Source organism: Chaetomium tenue (assembly GCF_020726465.1).
Source record: "Chaetomium tenue strain MPI-SDFR-AT-0079 chromosome Unknown F5144scaffold_6, whole genome shotgun sequence".
NCBI classification, from domain to species: domain Eukaryota; kingdom Fungi; phylum Ascomycota; class Sordariomycetes; order Sordariales; family Chaetomiaceae; genus Chaetomium; species Chaetomium tenue.
Window position 1 is genome coordinate 1339020 of NW_027117334.1, and position 12452 is coordinate 1351471.

Consider the following 12452-nt stretch of genomic DNA (forward strand, 5'->3'; position numbering starts at 1 on the left):
CTCGTCTTTTGGCGGGGCGGAGTTGGAAGAGGAAACAAAAACTAGTCCCTGTTGGCAGTGCGATACATACGGAGAGACCTTGGCTGGGCTGGGCGGCCGACCACCGGGATTTGCGACTCTGGTTGCCGGTTTTGACGAGATCTGCACCGACGACAAAGGGCTTCGACTACGGGTTTGACGATGCGGCGGATTGGGGCATGTTGTGAGGGATCGGCGGGGCTGGGGGTTCGGTTGGCTGCCTGAGAACCAATGCTTCAAGCCGGGTGCTCCGGATGAAGGGTGGTTGGTTGGGACGGACCAGGCACCGGGACCCATCTTGAGTTGGAGTCAAAGCTTCGTGCTTGTCTGGTTGTCTGGAACCCGTCTCTTCTGACTGTCCGGATTCTCGTGTTCTTCGGCGAGGGCTTTGCCGTTTGCAGTCGACCAGTTGGAAAAGGACGGGCCCACGGGGGCGGTCCTGGCTGTCCTCTCTCCAGAAATGGCGGGAGGGCAGTCCCTCTTTTTTGAGGATAAGTGCCCCATTGATTTGGCGGTGTTGGTCTGGTGCTAACTTATCAATAGGACCCGTAGATATGAGCTTCTCACAAGGGACAGGCGGGCTCTCTTTGCGAACTTCAACCATCATGCCATAGTCAAGAAATCGAAGCTGTCGATATTCTTCTCCCAACAGTAACTGTAAACCAATACCAGATAATTTACACTCCGTTTGTGGACACGTTGGACGCTCCAAACCTACTAGCGGCAAGCAGGTGGGATCCCATCACGCCGCTGTTTTGAAGGGACGACACAATACACACAGTGCATGATACCTGACCCACCACGGCGAGGAAGCACCACTCCGAAAACCACGTGGCCGCCACCACCGTCAATCCTCCACCAACGGCTCATCCATCCATCCATCCGCATCCGCGAGAACGCTATCCTTGTCCCCTGCCCCCCCATCCCCCGTCGTCCCATGTGATTACCGAGTCGTAGGCACATGTCTCCATATGTACTGTGCAATGAGCGGTTTCTTCCACAATCCCTCACCCGCCTCGCCTGCGTCGGCCCCACTTTGGGGGGTTTTTGTTTGCTTGCTTTCCACTCCGCTCCCCATGCCCTCCCTCCCCTAGGGGGGGGATTTCCCGTGTTCGGCCGCGGCTTGCTTGTTTTGGAGTGTTGCTTGGCTGGGGGGTTGCATTGGTGTTCCAGAAGGGGCCGTGGAAGCTGGTGAGAGTTCCCGTCCGCCCCCCATTTCGTTCATGCGGTGGGGCGGAGACGCGGACGCGGATGTGGACGCGGGGGGTTGATTGGGGGTCAGGGGGGAGGGTTTGTTTGATGGAGAGGGGGTCTGTGGGTTGATGGTGGAGTTGGGGGTTTGAGGTGGTGGGTGAGGAGTCGATGGGGTTGATGAATGCTGTTGTTTACCTCGGCTGATCACGCCTTCGTGATAGCTCCCGCCTGTGGATGGATATTTTGTTCTGTTTGTTTGATCAGCTTCGGCGCGCGAATCGAGTTCATCCGTTGTTTCCATCATTAGATCATTTGGGCGTCTCAGGCGTCCCACTGCTGGGATGACCACTGGGATGTGGTGACCGGAGTGGATCTCGACCGTTACGCTAGTCCCTCACCAACACTAGCGCAGATCAACGGTTTCGGACGGCGCGGTCGGGCCTTGCCGAACCCTGCCCATGAGGTTTTGTTTGTCGCTGTTCGCTCAATCCAGGTGGCTTCGAGAACCCTTCCAAGGGTGGGGCGGGGCCTTGTCCCTGAGCTTGTGCTCTAGGAGGGGGGCTTAGCTTACAGTGCGTTGATATTGGAAAGGAGTCGTGCATGATGCAGAGAAAGGTCCCTCAGCTGTGAGGTAATGATGTGGCTTGCTGGCTGCTGCTGTGCGTTGCGTGCCGTGGTGGCGCACGTTGACGGATGTTGCATTCCTGGAGATGGAGAGGCACCTTGATGTTGGCCGCTAAGGCCCACCATGCGGAGCCAGGGTCACAACGCCGACCCCACCTCACTATCGCCGCATCAGCGTCATTTCTCGCTTTTCTTTCCTTTCCTCTCTTCTATCTGTTCTTGTGTTGTTTTCGTTAGTTTTTCCCCCCTTCTTGGTACTACACTATCCTTCAGACATCCGGATAAACCATGGCTTATCAGTAATCCGTGGTAGCGTTCACCAGAAGTCGGCTATGTCAACTCATCGTTAAGCGAGGTCGAGCTTCATGAGCTTGTTGCAACCGCTACTCATGCGGCCAGTCTCTGGGCCGCATCTTGCAGCTCGATCCGTCCGATAAGGCACACTCGGTTGCTCCGGAAGCGACTTGGCGGACGGCATGTGTATCTTGTTGGCTCCTCTATGGTTGGCATCAGGTTCTTTCCGTCAACTGTTTGCTGCTATAAGAGGAGGGATATGAAGGCATGATTTACGGGTGGCGTTTCGTACTGTATGTACCGTGGTGGCCAGTTCATCTAGATCCCGCCCTGGCCCCTCACTTTTCCCCCGGGGGAGAGGAGCAGGGTTCGGACATTCGATGGATGTGCTGTAAAAAGTATCACCATGTCTAGACCGGCCTGAAAGCGGGGCCGCCCACAAATCAGAGCCGGAGGCCGCAGTTGTGCGACGAAGCTGTGATTGCTGATTCGCGACCGTGAACAAGTTGCCAAGGGCATGCTTCTCCATCCAGGCTCTCCCTGCTTTCACGCCAGCGTGATATCGGGTCCAAAGTCTCAACCCCTGGTCTCGTCCATACATGGACACAGTAGAATGCCGGCTAGGAGTGCAAGGGAGAAGGGTCAATGCGACGGGCGGATAAGCAAACCGCGTAGGGCCCGCATGGCGAGCTGGGGCTCGGAAATGGTGACGGTCAGATGTTTGTTCTCGTTAACCTCGACCATACCATGTCGAGACGGGACTCTCTCGGGTTCGGTTGGCAGTGTTGTGATGGCAGTCTCGTAATCTAAAAATTTGCGACATCCTATTGGTTCGTACATAACTACCTGACTTTGAAGCCATTCACTCATTCTACATTCTGGTGTTTTGATTCGATTGTGGCCGCGCCCAATAAATCAAAGATAAACCTTCTCAAGGATGCTGCGCCGCGAAACGGCAGGGAGCAACGCCAAACCAACCCACCCATGTAACCCCAAAACCCCCATGTTCATCCAACCTGCAGATTAACACCCCACTCCAAAAGGCACCATTACCCAACCTGTCAAGTTTGGTATCAATCTTTGCGTGTCCCAGCCTTTTTTCCCATCTATTCCGCCCCTCCCAAAATGAGACGGACTGGTTACAGGGAGGGGAAGGGGGGAGAATGAGAAAGGGAAGAGAGAGAAAACCGGCTCGCCAGACCAAGGAAAAAACTCGCACAGCGTTTCAGATCGTCGCACATCATCCGTTTTGCCCCGTTGTTTGAAGGGGGGAAAATGTCTTATATCTCAGCAGCTCCAGGCGGCCGAGATTCTTCCATCATTAAAACGCCATCTGCCCGGGAACACCCACAGATGTCAATACCGGCCGTGGCGTGTCGCTGGTCGTAAAGGTGCTGTAAGGAAATGCCTGCGGCGCCATGGCCTTCTGCCGGAGGACCCAATACGCACCCGAGCCGGAGTCATCAGCGGGGACGATCTCCATCACGGTGTATCGGAGGGTGCCATGTATGACTTGGGGAACGCAGATCTCCGTTGGCGCGGTGGGGTTCTGTCGCCTCTGGGGTTGTGGACGTTGCCATGCTGCCGAGGAATGGGTGTGTGGTGGGTTTGCTGCCTCGGATTCCGCCACATCACGGCCATCAGCCTATGGTTGGCTGGTTAGTAAATCTGAGGAACAACGGTTTGGTGATTTCTTACGAGGCACATGGCGCAGGCATGGCCATTACAGTAAACCCAGTTGGGGCAGTTGTAGGTATAAAAGTACTTGCACCGGTACTTGTAAAATCCGCCGCTTCCCGACATGGTGAGCGTATCGAACTTGGTTTCCCTTAACGAATATGTTAAACTTCGAGTAATAGAGCGAAGCAAAGGAGTCGACTGTCCGCTGGCAGTCAAGCGATAGAAAGGGCACGTTTGCTGGAATCTCGTAGGCCGATCTGACGACAAAGGATTTGCCCGTACGAAGCAGGGGAAGCTGATGAGGTCGAGGAGGATGGCGAGATGTTGCTTTATACACGAGGTGGCCAGGACCCTGGGAGGTTTGTGGTGCATTGAACTGCACAGATCTCCCGGCCAAGCTTCCGGAGAGCTGCCGGCGGCTTCCATGACCAAACCGGGAAGTACAGGGGGGATGGCCGGGGTTGCGACATGCCGCAATTTGATCTGGCATGTCGTGAAATGGCCCGTTCGAGACTGTCAGCGGTTTCTACTACTACGGTAATAAAAGTCTCTGAGCCCCTGGGTACGGGAGCCGGGATCCTTGGGACCAGCCACCTCCAAGCTTTTTGGGAGGGTGGCATGCTATGAGCGCACTACCTTCTCGAGGGTGCACGGCAGCCATCTGCGAGGTTCCTTGACGCGGCTGGTCGACCCAAGGTGCGAGAATGAGCAACCCAATCGCAACCCTTCTGAGCCCGGCGGCTCAAGGTGAGGTGCTTTCCCAAAGTTGTTGCTGTCGGGGGCTGATCTGATAAGGGCGAATAGGGGCTTCCGGCATGTTACCGGCCCTGCTATATGTACCCATTGCAACACCACTGCAGTGACAGGGCGGCGCTGAAAAAGACCAGCCGGGAACGACTCCCGCGGGATGTGTAGCATTGGTCGCCAGAGAAGGGGGAAAATCGCCCACGACGCGGCAAGAGCTGCACCTAAGACGGCCCGCGTGAGCTAGACCCGGAGCCGAGGGTTGCACAAACTGGTTGACCACACCATGTTGTGCCCAGTCGATCCAATATTCGAGATTTGAAGAAGAAATGGACCGGTTCGCACTGCCCTGAAAAACGCAAACCTCCTCCCGCGGAGGGAAGGAACTGTCCCTCACGCGGCTTCAAATTGCGGTAGCAGCCTAGGCCTAGTGAGACTGTTGTCGTCGCATGGAAGGGAAGGAGGAGCCCAGGGTGACAGTGGAGCACTGGTGGATAAAAACCGGAGGTCAGTGGGGTCCTTGAATGATCCATATAGTGCGTATTTGTATCAAATAACACTGTATCCCGTAACTGTTAATACAAACAACATTTCCATCACTCCACCTTCCACCACACCGAACACTCACCTTCAACCTCAACCCTCCAAGTAGCACCATCTCAACAGTCGAATCAACTTTCACCATCGGTCAACCTCCAGCATCCCGCATCGCGGTTGTGGAACAAAGTGGCCAGCAATGACATTTGTAACCCCATACCGCATTTTATGATGTTGTGTAACCACCACAGTCGGCCACTCCTCGACCCCCCGGATAATTAACACATGAATTTTCATACGCATCTCTATATCTTGGCCTCTGACATATCAAACACTTACTCTTTTCAGAAGGAAACTCGTATTTTTGCTCGTGGCCTATCTCCGGCCGACCTGCAAGATTCTTGCTCAAATGGCAAAGTACCATCGCATCAACACCACAACGGAACTGCCGTGTCGTGGGCCTCGTGGTCGTGGTATCACACTATCTACCGGCCTGAAGATTCCACCGGCTCCGCTCCCCCCCCATGCTATGTCCCTGCAGCCTGACGCCCCTCTAGGTGAAAGAAAGCAAGCTGGAAATGAGCTCTCCTCCCGCCCGCAGACGCAGCAGCATCGGGGGTAGATGACGAACGTTGTGTCATGTTGGAGGGCCAATCACCAACAGCCATACCAGAGCCGGCATCGAAACGCCACTGATACTACCCCCCACCCCTCTGGGATATCACTCGCCAGCCCAAATGAACCTCTTGGGTGGCTCGATGGGGCCACTTTAGAGGGGCTGCCATCGACACATTGCATGTGCTTGGAGCACAGTGATAGCTGAATGCATCCTACTCTCTAGAGTGCAACGCATGGCTCTCTGGTGATGACGAGGCTCCAGCTAACCAGACGGGCTCTCTTTACGTCAATTCTATGACTCATGTCGAGTAGCCCGTTTCCATTTCGGGACCGTGAACTCTCGTCCCGCGCGCTTTCAGTTCCCCGTAGCAGACGCATTAGGCCAGCGTCGTAGCGTTTCATCAGGGTGCCTTTGCTGTAAATTGGGTAGGTATATGACACAGGCTGGGGGTCAAGGATCGAGGCCGGAACGATCCGCCCCGGCCGGGGAATATCGCGATTCGCGCGCCAGTAGTTCCTAAAGCTAGGGGGGAGAGACTGTGGGCTATCAGTGGGACCATTGCCAGTCTAGCTTTGCTGTATAGGGCTCCTGCTACTGGGCTAGCAAAGGGCCCTGTCCCAGTAGGATATCACCAAGAACCCTGCCGGCATAGCACCACTCTCTCCTCTCTCATGCCCGATGATGGGACCTGGTCGTGCCCGTGTTTCATCATTCATGCCGCGCGGCCATTAATAACAGTCAAACGACGCCTTGGGGCCTGGTTGGGCTTTCAGGGGCTCCTCGAGTCCGCCGTTGCCCGACCAGACCTGACATTCGATCACGCGACTTGGGCAGCATCTGTATGTGATACAACTATAGAACTTGGGCGGTTGCGTCCCGTGTAAGATGCCAGTGGACAGAGGCTGCGTTTGATGGGGTCAAGCAAAGGCCCGCTCTCGTATCGTTGCTTGATCGGTCTGAAAGTGAAGCCCAATTTGGTATAGATTTATTCCCCAGAGCCGCGCCAAAATTGCAGGTCTAGTGATACGCCGTTACCGTCTACACAGCCCGCGAAAATGACACATATCGTCCCATTTTCCATTTCCCACTTCCCTCTTCCCCGTATGGCCGGCACATAACATCCATCAGCAGCTAGTAGATCTTCAACGACCACCCTTCATGGCCTGACGGCGGCGAATCTTCTCGGTGATGCGGGTGAGAGCCGACTTGATCTCCCCCTTCTCGAAGGTGTCGACGTCGTAGTAGGTGGGGGCGATTTCCTGGGCGTAGTTAGCACCATTATTCCTACACCGGAGAAAAGGTTGGTGGGGAAACTCACAAGAAGCCATTCGGCCCTAATATTCGTCACCGTCCTCACGTACTGCTTGGTCGTGAGTACGAATTCGTTATATACAACCCAGTCGTACGGGGTCGAGACGACGGTGCCCGGGTGAATCATGACAAGCTGGTCATCCTTCACCGTCTTGTACACTTTCGACGTTGAGCTCTCACGCATGGCGACCTGCATGAAGAAGCCTGCAAGCAGAGCCCGCCGGATGTTGGTGTAGTAGTCTTTATCCTGGAATGGTGTGCTAACCAACTCGATATCGTGCGTTTCCATGATGCGCTTCAGCTGAGCGCGCACGTTGTCCGCGCTGGACAGATGCCGGAAAGATAGGAAGTGCTCGTGGCACCACTTCTTGACGTCGTCGCCGGCCTGCTCGGCGGCCTTGTACGCATGGTAAGCGTTGAGTAGAGTCAGGTGATCGCCGTCGGGGTGAGCGAACATCTGTTTCATCTCATCGGCGCGCTTGCGCGCGTTGTTGGGGCGCACCCATATTTGTGGAACGGAAAGGAGGGAGGTGATGGAGAGGATCTCGTTGGAGCAGTAGAATTCCGGAGATGATATCAGCATGACAGCTAGGGCTGGGTCGAGCGGGAACTCGGATGCCAAGCCACCTAGGGTGGTCAGCTCGCCGTCGTCGTCGAGGCAGGCGAGGTAGTTGAGCTCTTCGAGAGCGCGCATCATAGTTTCGGGGGCCGGCGGGTCCATGAGATCAAAGTGCACCAAGTCTTGAACGCCAAGTTTCTTCAGCTCGAGGACCGTGTTGGCCAGGTTGGAGCGTAGAATTTCGGGATACGTCTGTTCGATGAGCTCCTTTTTGAACGCGTTTTCCGTGTATAGCCTGAAACATTTGCCAGGCCTTGTACGACCGGCACGACCAGCACGCTGCTGCGCCGATGCCTTGGAGATGGGGGAGACGAGGAGCGACTCCACCCTTGTGCGAGGGTTGTAGATCTTTTGCTTGCTGAAACCGGGGTCCACGACGTAGACGATACCGTCAATTGTCAAACTAGTTTCCGCAATGTTTGTCGACACGATACACTTCCGGCCTGGGCGGCCACCCTTCCGGACGGCTGCCGGGGCTTTGTCGAAGATGCGCTGTTGCTGGTGAGGCGGTAGGGTACCGTACAGCGGGTAGACTGCCATGGGCCCTGCATCCGACTCCCGAATCATCTCATCGACCTCGAGGCCGATGCGGCGGCAGGCGTCTTCGATTTCCTCCTCGCCTGTCAGGAACAACAAGATGTCGCCCTCGGGCTCGCTCGCGTGAATCTGCAGCACCGTCCTTACGGCAGCCTCGACATAATCCCGCTCCGGCTCAGAGGTATAGAAAATCTCGACAGGATACGTCCGGCCCGGTACCGCGAGCAACGGCGCGTTGAAGAAGTAGGTCTGGAACTTCTGGGCATCGAGAGTAGCCGACATGACAATGATCTTCAAGTCTTTTCTCCGCTCGGCGATCTGCTTGAGCAGCGCCATGAGAATGTCGGTCGCGAGGGTACGCTCGTGAGCTTCGTCGAGAATGATACAGCCGTACCGCGACATGTCGTGGTCGTGCATCGCTTCCCGCAGTAGCTGACCGTCTGTCATGTACTTCAAGAGCGTTTTCGGCCCCGTCCTGTTCTCGAAACGGATGCTGTAGCCGACCTCCTCGCCAAGGTCCACATCGAGCTCGTTGGCGACACGCTGGGCGACTGACATGGCCGCCACTCTCCTCGGCTGCGTGCAGGCGATGAGCTTGCCGGTCTCGTGTGGCAACTCGTCGTAAAGAACGTACTGGGGGATCTGCGTCGTTTTACCGGAACCGGTTTCACCGACAAAGACAAGAATTTGAGTTTTGTGGTACATGTCGAGGAACTCTTGACGTTGCTTGTGCACAGGCAAGTCGCGGCGTGTCTTGAGGATACCGAAGTACTGCTGCGAGTGCGGTTTGCCAGTCCACGGGTTGTTGTCTTCGGACTCGGCCTTGGCCGCCTGCAGCGCCGTCGTTTTATGGCGCTCAAATTCATCGAGAGGCGACGCAACAACCTCGTTGTCATTGTAATGCGCCAGGTAGGGGTTCGGTTTCGTATCCATCTTCGCGTCGCCGTCAGTCTTTACTCGTTTGTGGACCTGAACTCCCTCCCTCTCGGCACTTGATCGCTTAAGGTTCTTGGTTGAATCACTCATGATTGCGGTGGAAATTCCGCGAGTAGTGATTCTTGATGAGCAAGCGTGACTGAGTAACGCGATTGATGATCGCTGCTTCCCTTTGTGGTCGCGAGGCTGCAGCTTTTTTTCTGTTCTAGAGAGGCTGCGGCTGCCAGATTGGGCCAAACTTTTAGGTGGGGTGTCTAACGATAAGCACTTAGGGGTGAATGTGATCACAAGCACCAGAAGGCGGGCATTGTGTATCCGATAATTGCATAACACTCTCATGATCAATTAGACGAGGGCAACCAGACCCCGCACTCCACAAGTAGAGCCACAGCAAGACCCTGAAGAAAATCTACAGTGGGTTGGGTTTACTTAGTTGGTTGCTGAGGTGAGAGGAACCTAATAGTGAGACCGGGTCCTGCTGTTGGGAATCATACGTTTGCACGACGCCGTACAAAGAGCAGGACCCTGGATCCTGTGATTCCTCACCAAACAAGTCCTTTCTTTTCTGTATCCACCATGGGTATATTTCAGAGTTGAATTGTCCCGTTTTAGTTTTTCGATACCCCCCGGTCTCCCCGCTTGTGTGCCCCGCCATACGGTCCTTCCCTCTTGGAGTAACAATAATTTTCTTGACCGATACCTCGTCTTTTTTCTCGAAGGACCCGGGCATCGTCAATATGTCTTCACACTCGAGCCTCGATCCCGAATCGGAGAGCTTCGAGAGCCGGCCCGTGTTTTATATTGGGCAACATGATTCGGCTCGGAAGGAGGCGCTCACGGACGACCAATACACGCAGGTCCTGAACAGTGGAGTAAGTCCAAGTGCAACACCACAAGTAAATGCAAGGCCAACGCTGACCCAATACAGTTCCGCTTCGTCACTGCTCCCATCACCAATCAGTATTTCCAGGACCGGGTTGTGGGCCTGCTTAGGGAGTACCTTAAGGAGCGAGAGCAGTGGGCCCAACAACAACAGGGGACCGCGGCAAGCCAGCAACCCAACCCGTCTCTACCGGGACCTGTTGTGCCGACTCTGACTGACAAGGACACTGCCTTGTTCCCCAGCAACTATCTCGGCTCCCTCGCCCTGTATTCCAGCCCTTGGATCGACTTGTGCTCCCCTGACCCGCATATCTCAAGCATCTCGCGCCAGGTCCTGAATCTTGAGGCCGCGTATGCCAACTTCTGCGGCGCGAGGACGATCGTTATCCCTGGCCCAAGACAAGATGACAGCAGCCGTGGCATCGCCCAGTATGCCCGCGCGATCCGGGAGGCAATGCACGTGGCCAACCGGGCCAACATTATCATCCACATGCCTATGTACCGGGAGCCTGGTCTAGAGGAGAAGGTGGAAACACTTTCGTCCATCTTCAACCCCGGCAGCAGCTCGGAAGGAGATGATAAGAAGGAGGTCGACTTGTTCGGTGCCTGGGACTCCTGGAACACCATCAGATCCGTGTGCAGCTACTCGATGCGGTTGTTTGTTGGTAAGCTTCGTCAGCCCCATCCAAATACTCAAATATTAACTCGTCCATAGCTATCCGAATCCCTCGGCGAGTTCCCGAAAAGACTCTCCAGGAACGGTGGTTTGCCGAGCCGCTGCACTACTTGACCATCAGCCAAGAGATCTTCCAGGCTAATCGTGCTGGGCATCCATCGCTCAGCAGACACCATCAGGACCTGATCGACCGCTACATGCGCTTGAGAAGCATCCCATGGCTGATGCTTATCGACGTTGGCCCCAGCCCAGAGGAGTTCGAAAACGCCCCGGGTAAGGCCGACAGCGAATTCCCATCGCTCGCCGAGGCCAACAAGGCTCTCAAGGTGAACCGGAATTCACTCATGAACCCACACGTGGGGTACATGAGGTACCTTGAGCGCCAGCAGCCTCCCTTTTCAGCAATGGAGACACCAGCCCTCACAAGCTTCCAGGATTGGCTGCAGCCGCCTTTGCAGCCGTTGGCCGACAACCTCGAGTCCGCAACCTACGAGGTGTTTGAGGGCGACCCGGTCAAATACGACCAGTATGAAAAGGCCATAACCGAGGCCATGATCGAGTGGAGGGAGTTAAAGAAGCCAACATCGACAGCAACCCCGGAAAATCCTTCTAGCCCCGAGCTTGTGGTCACCGTCGCTGGTGCTGGACGTGGGCCTCTAGTGTCGCGTGCGTTGCGTGCTGCTGAGAGCACTGGCACGCCCATCCAGATCTGGGCCCTCGAGAAGAACCAGGATGCCTATGTTTACCTTCTTCGAAAGAACAAGGTGGAATGGGACAACAAGGTGACCCTTGTCAAGACCGACATGCGCGGTTGGGAGGGCCCGCGCCTCAAGGACAGGGAGGACGTCATCGGCAAGGTGGACATCCTTGTGACGGAGTTGCTCGGCTCGTTTGGTGACAATGAGCTGTCGCCCGAGTGCCTTGATGGCATCCAGAACCATCTCGCACGTCCCCACGGCATCTCCATTCCGCACTCGTACACCGCCCATCTCAGCCCCATCTCTACGCCCCGCCTCTTCGCCGATATCAGCTCGCGCGTTTCCGGCGACCCCAATGCTTTCGAAACCCCCTGGGTCGTCCGCCTCTTCGCCCTCGACTTCGTGGCGCAGAAGGTCCCCGATCACCCGCGGTTCCAACAGGCATGGGAGTTCGTACACCCCATCGACATCCTCCGCGCAGACGAGTTCGCGGCGGTGCACGGCAAAGCAGCCAAGTATGTCATGGGCGGCGTCGGCAGCATGTCCGGCACGAGCGGGACCAACGAGCACAACGCGCGGCATTGCCACCTGACGTTCGTGTGTCCCACGCGCGGCGTCATCCACGGGCTGGCGGGCTTCTTCGAGTCGGTGTTGTACGCGTCGCAGACTGGAGAGGGCAAGGAGCCTGTCGAGATCAGCATCCTGCCGGATCAGATTGATCGCAAGAGCAGGGACATGATCTCGTGGTTCCCTATTTTCTTCCCGCTTAAGGTACGCCCTCGCTTTCCCAATGTGTCGAGGTGAAGTTGTTTGCTAACGTGTCATGTCATCATAGAAGCCGCTCTACTTCCCGCAGGATACCGAACTCGAGGTCAGCATGTGGCGGCAGACGGACGACACCAAGGTGTGGTACGAGTGGCTGGTGGAGGTGTATGCTTGGGTGGGCCCGAACACGCGGATCAAGGTTGGGACGTCGGATCTGCACAGCAGCCGCAAGGTTGCCTGTTTGATGTAGAGGCTCAAATTTCAGGTCGGCCTAGTGAGGATTGTTAGCGTCCCTGGATGCTTGATGGCTCTAAGGGA

At 55.9% G+C, this 12452-nt stretch overlaps 4 protein-coding genes across 4 annotated transcripts; 1 reads left to right on the forward strand and 3 right to left on the reverse strand.

The window, feature by feature from the left end:
• Window positions 1-866: 866 nt before the first annotated feature.
• F5144DRAFT_345604 (uncharacterized protein) lies at window positions 867-2090 on the reverse strand. The gene is made up of 2 exons (XM_066784259.1): window positions 1784-2090; window positions 867-1460 (listed from the first exon to the last, which is right to left on the reverse strand). The coding sequence occupies exons 1-2, from the start codon at window positions 1960-1962 to the stop codon at window positions 1109-1111; spliced, it is 531 nt and encodes a 176-aa protein (XP_066639659.1). The 5' UTR covers window positions 1963-2090; the 3' UTR covers window positions 867-1108.
• Window positions 2091-3451: 1361 nt separating this feature from the next.
• Window positions 3452-3933, reverse strand: F5144DRAFT_550549 (uncharacterized protein; the record flags this gene model as incomplete). Its single annotated transcript, XM_066787644.1, has 2 exons — window positions 3452-3775; window positions 3829-3933. The coding sequence occupies 2 exons, from the start codon at window positions 3931-3933 to the stop codon at window positions 3452-3454; spliced, it is 429 nt and encodes a 142-aa protein (XP_066639660.1).
• Window positions 3934-6852: 2919 nt separating this feature from the next.
• On the reverse strand, window positions 6853-9203 carry F5144DRAFT_605463 (P-loop containing nucleoside triphosphate hydrolase protein; the record flags this gene model as incomplete). The annotated part of the gene is made up of 2 exons (XM_066791429.1): window positions 6853-6969; window positions 7029-9203. 2 exons carry the CDS (start codon window positions 9201-9203, stop codon window positions 6853-6855), a joined length of 2292 nt encoding a protein of 763 aa, XP_066639661.1.
• A 244-nt stretch (window positions 9204-9447) lies between these two features.
• Window positions 9448-12401, forward strand: F5144DRAFT_346120 (PRMT5 arginine-N-methyltransferase-domain-containing protein). Its single transcript, XM_066784262.1, has 4 exons — window positions 9448-9985; window positions 10042-10660; window positions 10711-12140; window positions 12205-12401. Exons 1-4 carry the CDS (start codon window positions 9851-9853, stop codon window positions 12382-12384), a joined length of 2364 nt encoding a protein of 787 aa, XP_066639662.1. The 5' UTR covers window positions 9448-9850; the 3' UTR covers window positions 12385-12401.
• Window positions 12402-12452: the final 51 nt, after the last annotated feature.

Bases quoted from the DNA above. Each gene is read 5' to 3' on its own strand.
- F5144DRAFT_345604 (XM_066784259.1), bottom strand. From the start codon at position 1,962: ATGGTGGGCCTTAGCGGCCAACATCAAGGTGCCTCTCCATCTCCAGGA. The intron at 1,461-1,783 runs GTAAGCTAAGCC...TCAAACAAACAG, and splicing joins CTTTCCAATATCAACGCACT to AACAAAATATCCATCCACAG.
- F5144DRAFT_346120 (XM_066784262.1), top strand. From the start codon at position 9,851: ATGTCTTCACACTCGAGCCTCGATCCCGAATCGGAGAGCTTCGAGAGC. The intron at 9,986-10,041 runs GTAAGTCCAAGT...GACCCAATACAG, and splicing joins CGCAGGTCCTGAACAGTGGA to TTCCGCTTCGTCACTGCTCC. The intron at 12,141-12,204 runs GTACGCCCTCGC...ATGTCATCATAG, and splicing joins CTATTTTCTTCCCGCTTAAG to AAGCCGCTCTACTTCCCGCA.